Source organism: Phyllostomus discolor, chromosome 9, assembly GCF_004126475.2.
Source record: "Phyllostomus discolor isolate MPI-MPIP mPhyDis1 chromosome 9, mPhyDis1.pri.v3, whole genome shotgun sequence".
Lineage (NCBI taxonomy): Eukaryota > Metazoa > Chordata > Mammalia > Chiroptera > Phyllostomidae > Phyllostomus > Phyllostomus discolor.
The window spans coordinates 48,412,785-48,428,240 of record NC_040911.2 but is presented as its reverse complement, the minus strand read 5'-3'; the positions used below and the strand labels follow the sequence as shown (position 1 = coordinate 48,428,240).

Below are 15,456 nucleotides of genomic sequence, written 5' to 3'. Positions count from 1 at the left end.
AATATAATCTCAAAACATAGTTTATTATATGACTTAATCTATACAGATGTAAGGTCTTTGCAGTGAATACTCTAACAACTATTATCACGTGCTCTTAAGAATTATCTGGAGCAATGGCCCCTTTGTTACAAAGCTAGCAATTCTGAGGATTCAGTAGCTTTTCCCCTAGTAACTTTCAGTATCAGCTCAAAAACAAAACAATCACCAAATAGCCATTAAATTTTTTGCCAATAGGAAGGATGAAAAATTGGTTTCTTGGTTTATTTCTGCCATTAAATGGCAATAAGTAAATTTCCTCTCCAAATATACCTTTTTAAAAAACAGCCCCATTAAGAACTGAGAAGAAATGAGGGAGTGAGTGGTGATAAACACATAGGCCAGGATATAGTTGTCATCTCCTGCTGTTAGAAATTTCAAGGAAATTTTAATCAGTGTGTTCACTTACATTTTGGAACCATCTTGGATCATTATAATGAAATTTTACCTGCCAGGTATTTTTAAAAGGTATTCAGGGCACCATCATTAAAAGCAGTGTTTTAATGTTAAATATGACAGAATTCTCAAGAAAAATGGGCAAAATTTTTTTAAAGGACTCAAATGATCTAGATACAACTATCTTGACTCCTTACTTACACCTATAATCCACTTGTGGTATCAGTTACCAGTTGGATATACAGTAACAACTGAGTGCTATAAATATAAAAATACTTAAAGGGTACACTGACATATATAAGGTTTATAGAAAGATCATGTTAAGACTTGGCTATGGCTAAAGATGGAAAAGCAAAATGTATTTGAAATTTCAATTTTTATGGCACAATAACTTAGTATTATTGATAAAAATGACCTGGCAGTTGAAAACAGGGGCATTGGAGTTACTATTAACTAGATTATGGAATAATGTCTTCATAGTTAGCCATAGATAGCTGAAGATCTTAAAATGGAGCTCTGATGTTTTGACATGGTACTTACAGAGGTGCAAGTTGCTAGGTTACCACCAAGGTGTACAAAGGCTGAAATGAACAAATAATATTAAAAATGTATGTATAGAAGATTCATACTTTATTTTCAAGTGACATATTTACAATCCAATATAAATTAAAGGCCTCCTTGCACACCAAACCCAGGTCCTTTGGGTGGTTCAGTCAAAGAGGTGAGACCCCCAGCTGGCTCACAAGAAAACCGTCCACTCCTGAAAAGAAAAGCAAGTAACGTTAAACTGACTATTAGTGATTACCATTTATAAAATTTTACTTAAAGAAATTATAATTGTTACCTTACAACAGCCCAGTTAAATAACTATTTTCCCCCCAGGAAGTAGCATAGATTATTTAACACAAACATTTCAACTGCTACAAGATTTTTCTCTTCTTAAACAAGAAAACTGACATAGTGAATATCAAAACTCACTATAATTATAAAAACAACACTAAAACTAGTTTCCATTTATTGAGCAGTGTATATACCTTATTAGCTCATTTAATCTCAACAATGCCATGAGACAAGTGACACTGGCTTTATTTCACAGATACAGAAACCAAGTCTCAGGGGACTCATCAACTGCCTAAGGATCAGAGCTTAACTACAGGAAAATAACCCAACTCACAGGACATTTTTTAAAATTGTGTTTTAATAAAACAGCCACTACATTTATTATTCTTATATTTGAATTTTATTTAGATTGCAATTTGCCACAGTGAACAGAAGGGAATACACACTTATATTCTATATTTGAAAGTAAACAGAAACTGGAAGATTTGGGAAGATGTCCCTTAGAAACAGTAAAGACAAAACCTATTTGTACTTATGTTTTTAAAGACCATATTAATTTTTCCAAAAACAGGAACCAGATCAAGGTTTCTAACACAGACACAAAGAAAACAAGACTATGTCCTTATATAGGAATCTATGAAGAGAAGCAACACGGAGTTGATTCACAGAGAAAAATTTCTGTTTTTGTGTCACCCACACACATACTTTCCCAGGTGATCATTCAACCTCTGCCCTAACAGCCTAGCTCAGCACCTATTCCGACTTCACCCTTCCTATTCCCTAACTTTGTTAAATTGCTTTATTCCTCCTACAGGTTTTAGCTGAAGAATTGGTTCACTTTACATCTTTTTATGCCCTCTGTCTTTGCCCTTCACATTCTGTCATCAATCTTTTAAGTCTCTTTTTAGAGTCCTAGAAAATGATTTTTTTGCTGAGAGGACAGGAAAGTAACCCACATAATCATTTATTAGATATTTTCTAGCTATTACATTATATAATGCAAGTAGCAAAGTAGAAAACTGTAACAAAGAATGCCTAAAGTAAGAAATTAGTTAACATATTTGCATTATAGGTCACAATAAAAACCAGATAAAAAAAACAGACAGTGTGTACTATATGTCAGAGCCTGAAATTGTTGTAAGGTAAGTGGGAAAATGACATTTAACTTCAATAAAAATAATATTTGGCTTTGTAATTTTTAAATAAGTAGTAACAGGCATACCTGCTATTCTTTGACTGCCAATGAAATAATGAAATTAATTTATTGTGAAGAACCTTTCTTCTCTTTCATAGGTTCCCTCTTATGGTTTATAGAACCACTCATTCCCTCTGACAGCAATCCAACTGCAGGGTTTTTGTTATTTGTAACAAAAAGTAGGAAAATACATTTTAAAACAGGAATAAAGAACACATCAGCCTTGGCTGCTGTGGCTCAGTGGATTGAGTGCTGGCCTATGAACTGAAAGGTTGCTGGTTCGATTCCCAGTCAGGACACAAGCTTGAGTTGTGGGCCAGGTCCCCAGTTTAGGGCATGCAAAAGGCAACTGATTGATGTTTCTTTCAAACATCAATACTTCTCTTCCTCTTTCTCTCTCTCCAAAAGTAAATAAATAAAATCTTAAAACACACACATATCACAGATCTTTTAATACATTAGAATACTATATGGACATTAAAACCTACAAATATGTTGAATGAAAGAAATTTTATAATATAAGAAGAAAGAAATACTTACAAAAGGATTACAACTGTATTACCCATACTAATATTTGCTAGTATTAAGAAGTGATGTGAACAAATAGATACGGAATAGAGGTTTGTTTAGCAGCAAAGGCTCAGGTTCATAATTGAAAGAAAAGTACTGGTAATTAGTATAACACAAATGCAGGATAGGAGCAAACTAGGTAAACTGTGCTTAAGTTGAAAAAGATCTATGCATAACTGATTATACATGCAATTAATGGTGTAATATATCTGAGGCCAGAGTTGATGTAATTAGGATTCATTATTACAAGCATAATGTCTGGAACAAAGGAGCCAATCCTATAATGCTCTGCATACTGTTTGGCATATGGCGCGCGCGCGCGTGTGTGTGTCTGTATCAAACAACAATGTGATTACTTTGTATCACATTAAGAAGGTCGCTAGTCAGCTAGAAAAACCTGAGAGGAGAGAGACCAAACTCTTTAATACAAGGAAAAACAATGAAATAACTGTGGATATTAAATCTGAGAAAAGGATATGGGGAAGACAAGATAGCTATTTTAAGTGACTGAAGAGCCATCTGTCATGTGGAAGATGTATAAAAATTACCTTCTACAGGGAATAAGTAGCATAGATGGCAGATACAAAATAGACAGGGGAAGGTTAAGAATACTATAGGAAATGGAGAAGCCAAAGAACTTATATGTATGACCCATGGACATGAACTAAGGGTTCGGGGAATGCATGTGGGAGGAGCTGTGCAGGGCAGAGGGGATTAAAGGTGAGGGGATGGGACTACTATAATAGCATAATCAATAAAATATATTAAAAACCCCACAAATATTAGTAACACCCAGTTGAGAAAAACAACATAAATATAATGATTTTTATACATATTAAACATAAATACACATACAATTTACCTTCTGTTAATTCAAAAGGTAGAATAGGACCGTTAGGTATTAGGAGACAGACTTGGAGTCAATCTTTTGGCAATGTGAACTTTTAAATAATAAATTAGATTTCTTTGTAGTAAATTTCCCTTCTCTATAAACATTCAAGTAGATACTAGATGATTATCTGATAGGGTTTTAGAGGAGGAAAAAAATTCTTTAGATGATGGGTTGGTATAGATACTATCCAAGGTTCCTAACAACTTCTGTGAACGCGGGTATGAAGTTTTATTGTTTTTTTTTAAGATTTATTTATTTTTAGAGAGAGGGGAAGGGAAGGAGAGAGCGAGGGAGAGAAACACAGATGTAAAAGAGAAACATTGACCAGTTGCCTCTCCTACGTGCACCTACGGGGCACCGAACCTGCAACCAGGCATGTGTCCTGACTAGGAATGGAACTGGCAACATTTGGCTTTATGAGATGAAGCCCAGCCAACTGGGCCACACCAGTAAGGGTAGGAGTATAAAGTTTTAGAAACTAAGTTTATGTGAAAGACTAATTCAGGTTAAAGCTTTAAAATTTATTATATAAAAATAAAAGCATACCTTGGCCCAGGTTTTGGAGTTTTGCCAGCCTTGAGCTCATCAATAATTTCTTCAATATCCTTAGGTGTCAGATCCTCCTACAAAAAAATATTAGAATTATTTTCTACTACTGAAAGCTGTATAAATCCCTAACATCACTTAGTTTATTGTTTGTCTCTCTCAATTTACAAGTTAGTTATCAAGGTAACAGCAACTAAATAACTTCTATATATCATATAGTACATACTGCTAAATGCAATATGCAGTAAGAGCTGCTGTGGAAGAGGCAATACAGACTAGTGCTTTGAAGTATGATAGTTCTGTATTTCAGTCCTCACTCCATCACTTACTAGTTAGTAATCTTAGACAAGTTACTCAGCCTCCCAAGTCCTTCTTCAATTGTAAACATACTTGAGAATTCAATGAGAAAATATATAAAACAGAACGGTGCCATGGCAGACGCTCAACAAATGCTACGCCACTGAAGAAACACTGAGATGGCAAATAGTAATTAGAACCAGCAAGCACAGTAACTTAAAAGTATATGACCTAAATATCTACTACCCCAGTGATATCTTCTTTCTTTCCCAGGTGAAATTCAGTTTCAAAATTCACTTAATTTTCAAAGAGAAAGTTAAAAAAAAAACACAACCCTTATTTTTGACACATTTATTTTGATGACCCTAACCCTCCAAACTCCATTTTAACTAAAACTGCTCTATATTTTATATACTGCACCTGTGTAAAAAATTTTTTAAAGATTTTATTTATTTATTTTTAGAAAGGGAAGGGAGGGAGATAGAGATAGATAGAGAGAGAGAGAGAGAGAGAAACATCAATGTGCGGTTGCTGGGGGCCATGGCCTGCAACCCAGGCATGTGCCCTGACTGGGAATCGAACCTGCGATGCTTGGTTCACAGCCTGTGCTCAATCCACTAAGCTACGCCAGCCAGGCCCCTGTGTAAAATTTTTAACTCAAGAAAGGGTTCTGTTATTTTGAATAACAAATACAACTGAAATACGTGTACTTGTATGCCTAGCTGCTACAACCCAAGTTTAATCAAAAGACAGTCAAAACAGAATGGCAAAATTAAACTAAGAGAAAAATGCCTAAACTACATTATATCCCCTCTCTCCCTTCAAAACTGTTAAGTATTTAACAAAATGTTTTGTAGTACCCTAGTACTATGCTAGGGAAATCATGATTCAATACTGTATCTCCAGTACCTGATCACATAAAAGCTTTAATATTGGTTGAATTAAACGTTTATGAGAAGAAAAAGTTGCTTTGAAACTTAATGGCTTAACAGATGTTCAGAACTTCATAGCTAGAATAAATCTTTAAACTCATGTAATGACTTTATGCCTCCCCCCAAATCTTTATTATGAGAACTTATAAAGCTAACATGAGTAACCATATTCCTACCCAGACTGAACAATTTTTAAATTGCCATATTTGCATTATGTACCCATATGCTCTTTTTTGGGTCGCACCGTTTGAAAGCAAGTTGTAGAGATAATACTGCACCCCTAGTACTTCAGGAGGCCATCTCCAAAGAATAAAAAATTTTTCTTAAATAGCAATGCCATTACCACACCTAATTAACTAATAATAATTCCTTAATAAAAATCAAATGTCAAGTCCATACTCAATTCTATCTAACCATCCTCAAAATGTGGTAACTGTTTTTTTCCCCAAGTAGGATCCAATCAAAGTTTGTATGACTGCTGCATTTTTCCACTGAATTGAGATACATAACAATAACTGCCTTGCCAAAGACTATACTACTACTAACTGGAAGAATCTTTAGCTCTTGAAATCCATGGGCTACCATATTTAGCTTTATATCACTTCATATAAAGTCTTGACTGTCTAATTCCTCCTTAAATCAAGATCCTCATTATTATGAATAAATTGCAGAACTATAAGAAAAGGTACAGTTGTTGCCTTATGTTTAAAGGGCTTTTTTTTAAAGCATGGGAAATAGAAAAAAATTTAAATTACTGATCATTAAAATAAAGAAAATCACTACAGGAAATGAAAACACCCTAGAAATCTAAAAGGCCAAAGAAATCAAATTTCACCTTCATTAAAAAAAGTTATAGATATCCATTTCAGGCATTATGGCAAAATAGCTATCCTGATTGAACTTCCTGTTGTAACAACCACAAATGCTTTTAAATTTCATCAATATACTAGCAAAAAGAAACACCCAGAAACCAAAAACTCAAAGAAAACCCAAGTAGAGAAGTGGAATACCAAGCAAACTTAGCTTTAGGGTTTCATAGTCTAGAACAGTGATTTTCAACTGGTATGTTACAAGAATTTTTAAAACATGCATAACTGCCTATTTAATCGGGGACACTGACCTCTTTTCCCTTAAATTGTCAAATAAAAAAATGACAACAGCCAATACAACAGCTGTCTAGTGTGAATGAATCAAAATTATAACTCCCTGGCCAGATGCTCAGTTGGAACATCATCCTGTACACCAAAAGGTTGTAGGTTTGATTTCTAGTCAGGGCACAGACCTAGATTGAGGGTTTGATCCACAGTTGGGGTGTGTATGGGAGACAACTGATCAATGTTTCTCTCTCTCTCTCTCTCTCTCTCTCTCTCAAATAAAAACATATCCTCAAGTGAGGATTTAAAAAATATATACCTTTTTAAATTTTTTTGTCAGATCGGTAAAAAATATAATTTTTGTTGTGCTGCAGAATTTTTAGTAATTAGTTTGTGTGCCATGAGATGAAAAAGGTTGAAAATTGCTGATCTAGAGGGGCAAGGGACAAGGCCCCAGGTCACAAGAGACATGCAAACCACATGAAGTTAAAACCCCAAAAAGCTGGTAACTAGAAATTAAACCATCCCTTAAAAAACTGCTAGCCTAGAACTTTACAACATTTGGGGGGCTAAGGGGAAGGTATGAGGGACTCTCTTTTGGGTCAGTAGCATTTCCAAGACTTCTAGACAGTAGCAAAGCAAATCTCTTTCAGAAGAATACACCTTTAATACTAGCCTCAAAGAATTTCCACAAACAAATTTTTAAGAAGTATGAGCTAACAAGATATAAATAAAAACCATGATATCATTAGACTAGCAGGCAATTAAAAAAAGAGATAAATAGACTACATACTTGGGTATTATGTCTAAGGTCAAAATGCAAATTTAAAAATATTTAGAACTAAATGTTGAAACTATTACTTACCAAAACTTATGAAAAATGGCCCTGGCTAGGTGGCTCAGTTGGTTGGAGCATCATCCCCAAAACCAAAAGGTTGTGGGTTCGATTCCCAGTTGGGGCACATACCCAGGTTGTGGGTACCCAACTGATGTTTCTGTCTCTGTCTCTCTGTCCCCCCGCCCCCGCCGCCACCTCCCAAATCAGTAAACATATCTTCGGGTGAGGATTTAAAAAAAATAAAATAAAAAGAAACTTGTGGTATCTGGCTAAAACAGTACTAAAAAAGAGGTATGATACTATCTCTGTAAAATTGTCAGAAAAACTAATATAGAATTACATGTTAGTATGGCTGGATACATATATGTAAAAAGTTGAAAAACATGTAAAGGAAGAATATACACTAAATATATGATAGTGGAATGAATAGTGGAATGAACCTCTTGGAATGAATGGAAATAATTGGCCTTTGGGTGGAAATGAGAACAGTTTACTTGCATCTATAGCTTATCTCTACAAATAAAAATAAGAATAAAAATAATTTACTTAAGTGTGGAAAATGTTATTATCTGTTAAGTCCTGGTGGTTCTTTTCTGTATTTATTGGTGTGGCCAAAAAGATTGTTTTTTTCTGTAAGGTGGCTCTAGTTAGTGCTTAGTTGTCTTGAACTTCATTCAAAACAATTTTGTTAGGTTGTATTGTGACAGCTGTCATATTGGCATGCACTTAAAGAAAAAAAACAGGTAAATTATCATGTAGCCATTTTAATGTTGAAAACTAAAGAACATATGCAACATTTTCAGCATATGATGCTTTATTATTTCAAGAAAGGCAAAAATGCAACTGAAACGCAAAAAAAGATTTGTGCGGCATATGGAGAAAGTGCCGTGACTGATTAAATAAACATTGTCAGAAGTGGTTTGTGGAGTTTCATGCTAGAGATTTTTCACTGGACAATGCTCCACAGGTGGGTAAACCAGCTGAAGTTGATAGCTATTAAATCAAGACATTAATTGACAACAATCAACACTACACATGTAGGAGATAGGAGACATACTCAAAATATACAAATGAATAAAGTTATTGGTGAAAATGAAGAATGTGTTTTATTTTACAGAAAAACTGTACAGACTTTTTGGCCAATCAAATATATGTCAACTACTAAATTTTTCATAATTTAAAAGTTTTACAAATATATCATCTCCTAGGGCTAAATGCAAACATTTTTAAAAATAAATTTTTCAAAGCCATCTGGTGGACAATTCTGTAGAAGCTAAAACTGGCATATTTTCGCCAGGCTGGTATGACTCATTGGTTTGAATGACAGCCTATGAATTAAAAGATTGCAGGTTTGATTCCCAGTCAAGGCACATGCCTGGGTTGCAGGCCAGGTTGCTGGTTGGGGGTTGTGAGAGAGGCAACCAAATGATGTTTCTCTCGCACATCAATGTAGCTCTCCCTCTCTTTTTCCCTCCCTCCCTTCCCCTCTCTATAAAAATAAAGAACTAAAATCTTTAAAATTGGCATATTTTTATGAAAGGTTTTATATTCTTTGATTTTTGAAAATCAAAGAATAGAATACCAAGAAACAAAAACAAAAAAACCTCTGGGTATTTATGTCAACAGTTTCTTCTAAATGAGTAATTCACAAACCAACATTTACAGGATGGGAAAACAAGTATTTTAAATATGACATCATACAACTTTAATTTATATTTAGTGAAATACTCACATAGTAGTTGTCATTTATTTGAACCATTGGTGCATTTACACAGGCCCCTAAACATTCCACCTCTATAACAGTGAAAAGTTTGTCAGGTGTAGTCTCCCCAACCTTTATTCCTAAAAATATAAATGATCAGTGTAAGGACCAGATTATATTTTAATAGCAATATGATTTTAAAAAGAAAAAAGAAAACAAACCAACAACATATTATGGTGATATACAAAAAACATTTATGAGCACTAAATTTCTTAAAGAAAACAACCCTGTATAATTTTACTAGAACATTCAAGGATTTCTTAAGTGAACTCATTCCTTTAAAAACAATCAAATTTCAGGGGACTCCTACTCTTCTCCAGGGTATGTTGTATCAGACTGCACAATTTTCATTTTGACTGTGATAATGAACAACCTACTAAAATCATTTATACTATCAGATTGACAAAGGCTCAGAACACTGCTAATGTCAAACATCATTAAGAATGTGAAGAAAACAATTACTCTGATATCTTAAGGGAAGGCATTTTGGCAAAAGAAAGTAAAATCTGACACATCAATTCTACTTCCTAAAACAATCTCATTATATAATAGGTTAAGTATTCAAAGATAAGTATACACAAAACTGCAGAATAACTTGTTATAATAGAAAAATGAAACATTACGCTGTAGTCAAAGTGCAAAAGCAAATTCAGACATATTACACTTATGTATTTAATAATGAAAAACCTAAACAATATAAAATCTAAAATTAATATACTCAACTTTTATCAGAATTTTATCTTGAAGGCGGGGGGGATTATGGTTTATAGTTTTCAGGTTTCTATTTTACATACTTCAATACTCCCCAACTATATTTACAACATGCAAGTACTTCACATTATATTTAGTAACAGAAATATTTTTTAAAAAACATTTTACTTTATTTGCTACATATAGTTATAAGTGCAGCAATGGAAGTTTTATATAGAAAAAAATAAAATCCCATTTCAAACTTTCCTTCCTGAAGCATTCTTACCATTCTCATATTCAATTTGTCCCAAGGCTAGTGTGAAAGAACAAAAGGACAATATAGTCATTTTTTTACATAGCACATGCTATCACAATGAAACTTAATTTCCTAAACAATGAGAATTTTAAAATTCCTACAAGCTTTTCCAGCATACTTAATGATTACAAAAGAAAAGGTGAAAATTCAGCTTGAGGCTGAAAACCTTTATTTATGAAGAAATAAAGGTAGATAAACAGGATGACAAAAGTTTACTCATGAAGTACAGATCCAGTAAGATAACAAAAGTTGGAAAAGTCAGGTAGAAATAGGTCAACTCTAGAAAGACAATTCTAATTTTCATAAAAGTTTATAAATATAATGCGTCCCATACCAAGCTTTTTCTGAATGGCTTCCAGTATGCTGTCTGAGTTTCGAAGCATGCAAGGTGTAGTAGTGCAGACCTGAATGTGATACTTTCCAACTGGCTTTCGATTATACATTGTATAAAAAGTTGCCACTTCATAGACTCTCATTGGAGGTACTTGTAAAACTTCTGCAACCTAAAAATATTAGGAAATTTTTAAATAATTATAAGGTTTAATAATTGAGCTTTAGGTATGTTGTAAAATGCATATTTCAGTATTGCTTAAATATGGTTAAAAACAGAAAAGTTCAAAAGCAGAAAATATACCTGTACTTGGAATGTGCAAAGTATAAATCCTTTAATTTTTGCAGACGCCTTACACTTAAAAAAAAAAAAAAAACCTATACAGAGCCCAGAAGCTAATGGTGACCCCAGTCTTCATCTCTGCAAAACAATCTTTTTCCTCCAAATCTTTAAATCTTTCACTATTAAGAATTTCTATTTTGCCCTGGCTGGCATAGCTCAGTGGATTGAGTGCGGGCTGTGAACCAAAGTGTTGTAGGTTCCATTCCCAACCAGGGCACATGCCTGATTTGCAGGCCACAGCCCCCAGCAACCCCACATTGATGTTTCTCTCTCTCTCTCCTCTCCTCTCTCTCTCTGTGTGTGTGTCTCTCTCTCTCTCTCTCCCTCCCTCCCTCCCTGCCCTCTCTAAAAATAAATAAATAAATCTTTAAAAAAAAAGAATTTCTATTTTGATAATTTCAACTCATTATTTTGTAATTTAAAATTTCTAAATGGCAAAAACTTGCTGACCAAACTCTAAAACATTATTTTTCAACCTTTCACCAATTTTTCAAAAAAGCCTTGATGTTACTGGTGATGTATAATGTATGCAAATGGTATGGCAATAGAAAAACAGTTGAGAATAAAGGCTTACCTACTAGCTACTATTGGTTTACATATCTACACACACATGCCTCTCCAGTACAATCCACGCATTACTATTTCCTATGAATCTTACAGACTAGTAGTACTTCCCAACCTTTCACATCAAGGTATTTACAGAAAATATTTGTTTTGATATATTGGGCAGGGGATGTGGAGGTGTGAGGTATTCAGAACCAAGGGACTCACTATCTAAGCACAACTCTCTCGGTCAGGGCAAGTCTGTTAGTGTACAAGGCATTTTTTAGCTGTTAGGTCTGGTCCACACACAGTCTATCATGACTAATCCTGGCTACAACTTTCTCAGTGATCTAATATTACTAATCTATCAAATCTTCAGATTTGCTGTCTGGCATTCTTTTTTTTAAAATATATTTTAAAGATTTTATTTATTTATTTTTAGAAAGAGGGGAAGGGAGAGAGAAAGACAGGGAGAGAAACAGTGATCAGTTACCTCTTGCATGCCCCCAAGTGGGGGCCTGGCCTGCAACCCAGGCATGTGCCTTGACTAGGAACCAAACCAGCAACCGTTTGGTTCCCAAGTCAGCACTCAATCCACTGAGCCACACCAAGCAGGGCTGCTGCTATCTGGCATTCTTAAAAGTAACATATGTATCCTTGTTTTGACATAAAAGAAGAGCTCACTAAATGACATTTTAGATGGCATATATGTTGAACTTTCTCATATGAGGGATTCTAAAGGAAAAGTATTCTCAAAACATTTAATCACAGCTCACCTGTGATTTATTTGGTGATACTAAACTAGGTATGTACCTCTAAATCTGGGAAGCTGTCTCAAAATATACCTGCTGGAACCTGAAAACATACATACTGGAGCCCTACCACTGGAAGTAAGGCTTTGAACCACAGTAATGCTTAAGGAACTAATACATGAGTTTCTGGATTTTGCTTGTTGTAAGGTTGGGCTTTTCTTTGGGGTCAAAGAGACAGTAACATTAAATCTCAAATGTAAAGCGGAAAGAATCTTGATTGCTTTCTGTATATGCTATTTCCTGCTTTTCACACATAAACATCCAATTCAAAATAGAACAGGACAATATTTTTTAAATGTTCTCATATTAGTTTCTCATTTATTTTATTTTGCTCTGCTAAACTTACCTCTCAGCAAGACTTCCAAAAAGTCTGTCATTATTAAAAACATGTTTTTGCAAAAAGTATCTATAATTCAAAAAATACCACAATAATTATTTAGAAAGTTGGCTACTGTTATATGGAAAACAATGTGTAACCCCAAAGAAATGTGATTTATTTAAAAAAAAAAAAAACCTGTCTATGTTTACTAAGTATAGTACTAACCGAGCTTGCTTTATAACACTTTTTCATAGTTGAAAAAATACTAGGGGTTCACAACAGTATTAGGGTACTGTACAAAGCAAGTAAGAGATCAGTGAACTAAATCTAAAATCTGCATTTGAGATTCTATTAGATAAATCGAGGACATTCCTATTCTCCAAGAAAGATGATAGTGGTCTACCGTAATAGACCAAATAAAATTTAGAAAGTAAAAAAGAAGAATGAAGTGGAACACAAGCTCTGCAGAGTCAGTCAAGTAGAAACCATGTTGCATTGAAAATAGTTCCTAGCTCTTATCAGTTAGAAATTGTAACGTAACATTTGGAAAAGATTTTCACTGCAGATGAGGAAGTATGTCCAGAGAAAAATCAAGACTTCTTAGCTCAAAGTCAAATATATTTTCCATTATATCACATTGGTTTATTAGTTTTATGACTCTCATAAGAATCAGATAATATACAGTTTTGTATAGTACTTTGTAAATAATGTATACACTGTAACATAGTACCACACAACTGTAGTTATATTAATAGAATGAGTAAACTTGATACTGGAATAGTGCTGAAAATGTGACTAAAAAATGAATTTTAAATATGACTAGACTAACTTAAATTAATCATCCATAGCACTTCTGTAGGTTGTTGATTCCAAGGTGCCACGCTCAAGTGTAATATACCATGTTTTACATTTTCAGAGACTGGACTAGTACATGCAAAAAAATGAAAATGAACCACCAACTTACACCATACACCAAAATAAAGTCAAAATGGATAAAGGATTTAAATATAAGTCAGGATGCCATAAAAATCCTAGAGGAAAACACATGCAGTAAAATTCCAGATTATCTCACAATGCACTATTTTTGTCAATATATCTCCTAGGGCAAGGGAAATAAAGGAAAAAATAAACAAAGGGGACTACGTCAAAATTAAAAAGCTTCTACATGGCTAAAGAAACCATAAACAAATGAAAAGGAATGACTATGGAAGAACATATTTGCCAACAATGTATCAGACGGGGGCTTAATCTCCAAAATATATAAAGAACTCATATGACTAAACACCAGGAAGAAACAATCCAATTAAAAAATAGGCAAAGGACCTGAACAGACACTTCTCCTAGGAGGACATCAGATGGCCCATAGACATATGAAAAGATGCTCAACATCACTAGCCATCAGAGATGCAAATTAAAACTACAATAAGGTATCACCTCACACCTGTCAGAATGACCATCATTAATAATCAAGGGCTGGTGAGGATGTGGAGAAAAGGGAACCCTTTCTCCACTGTTAGTGCCCTGTTGGTGGGAATGCAGACTGCTGCAGGCACTGTGGAAAACAGTAGGCAATTTCCTCAAAAAATTAAAAATGGAACTGCCTTTTGACCCAGCGATTCCACTGCTGGGAATATATCTTAAGGCTCCCAAAACACCAATTCAAAAGAATTTTTGCACCCCTATGTTCACAGTAGCACAATTTACAATAGCCAAGATTTGGAAATAGCCTAAGTGCCCATCAGCAGATTAGTGGACCAAAAAACTTGTGGTACATTTACATAATAGAATATTATGCAGCAAAAAAAAAAAAAAAGAAGAAGAAGAAACTCCTGCCTTTTGCAATAACATGGATGGAACTGGAGACTATTGTGCTAAGTGAAATAAGTCAGCTGGCAAAAGACAAATATTATATGATCTCACTCAGAAAAGGAATATAATGAACAAAATAAACTAATGTGCAAAACAGAACCAGAGGCATGGAAACATGGAATAGACTGACAGCTATAAGAGGGGTGGGGAAAAGTAGGGACTGATGGAAAGAAGTGAAGGGATTAATCAAAGAACTTACTTAAAGGACCCATGGACACGGATAACGGTATGGGGATTGACTATGGAAGTGGGGGTGGGCTGAGTCAGGGAAAGTGAAGGGGGAAAAATGGGATATCTGTAATAGAATAAACAATAAAAAATAAAAATAAAAACTCTACCTTTTCAGTTCTCAGCATTATTAAGGGAACCAACAAAAACACAAATGTAATTTGGGGAAATATCTAAATGATTAAAGGTCTCCAAACTCTTATATTTTGACATTAATGACTGTCAGAGACATTTCTATACAAGGGAGTTACTATTCACAATCTCACCTCTTTTTGATCGAAGGCAACAATAAAGTCAGTACCTTGTTCATAGCAGAGATGGGCAGCCATCCATTCTGCCTTTGGGCTAAATCCAGGACTGGAAGCACAGCTGCTGCTTTATGCCCTTCTGGATAGTTTTTTACAATTGCTTCTATTCTCTGTATCAAAGAAAAAGCACCTGTTTTTATATACCTGAAGATACTAAATATTTTGTATATTAATTATAATGTTAATTTCATCATACCTTATAGTTTTCTGGTGTGAAATCAAATGGAGTATCTGGGTTATTCTCAGGAGTATCTCTGTGCTAATCAAAAGAAAAAAAATTTCAAAATTATTAAAATTCCT

General features: G+C 34.2%; 1 protein-coding gene across 1 annotated transcript in view; it reads right to left on the bottom strand.

Annotated features, from left to right (window-relative positions):
• Positions 1-15,456, bottom strand: part of NDUFV2 (NADH:ubiquinone oxidoreductase core subunit V2) — a 32,560-nt gene continuing 17,104 nt past the window's right edge. The window contains exons 3-8 of the mRNA XM_028524699.2: positions 15,353-15,415; positions 15,150-15,266; positions 10,739-10,907; positions 9,369-9,478; positions 4,476-4,552; positions 1-1,192 (exon numbers count right to left, since the gene is read on the bottom strand). Coding sequence (XP_028380500.1) covers positions 1,099-1,192; positions 4,476-4,552; positions 9,369-9,478; positions 10,739-10,907; positions 15,150-15,266; positions 15,353-15,415 — 630 coding nt within the window. The 3' untranslated portion in view covers positions 1-1,098. The remainder of the gene's footprint in view (positions 1,193-4,475; positions 4,553-9,368; positions 9,479-10,738; positions 10,908-15,149; positions 15,267-15,352; positions 15,416-15,456) is intronic.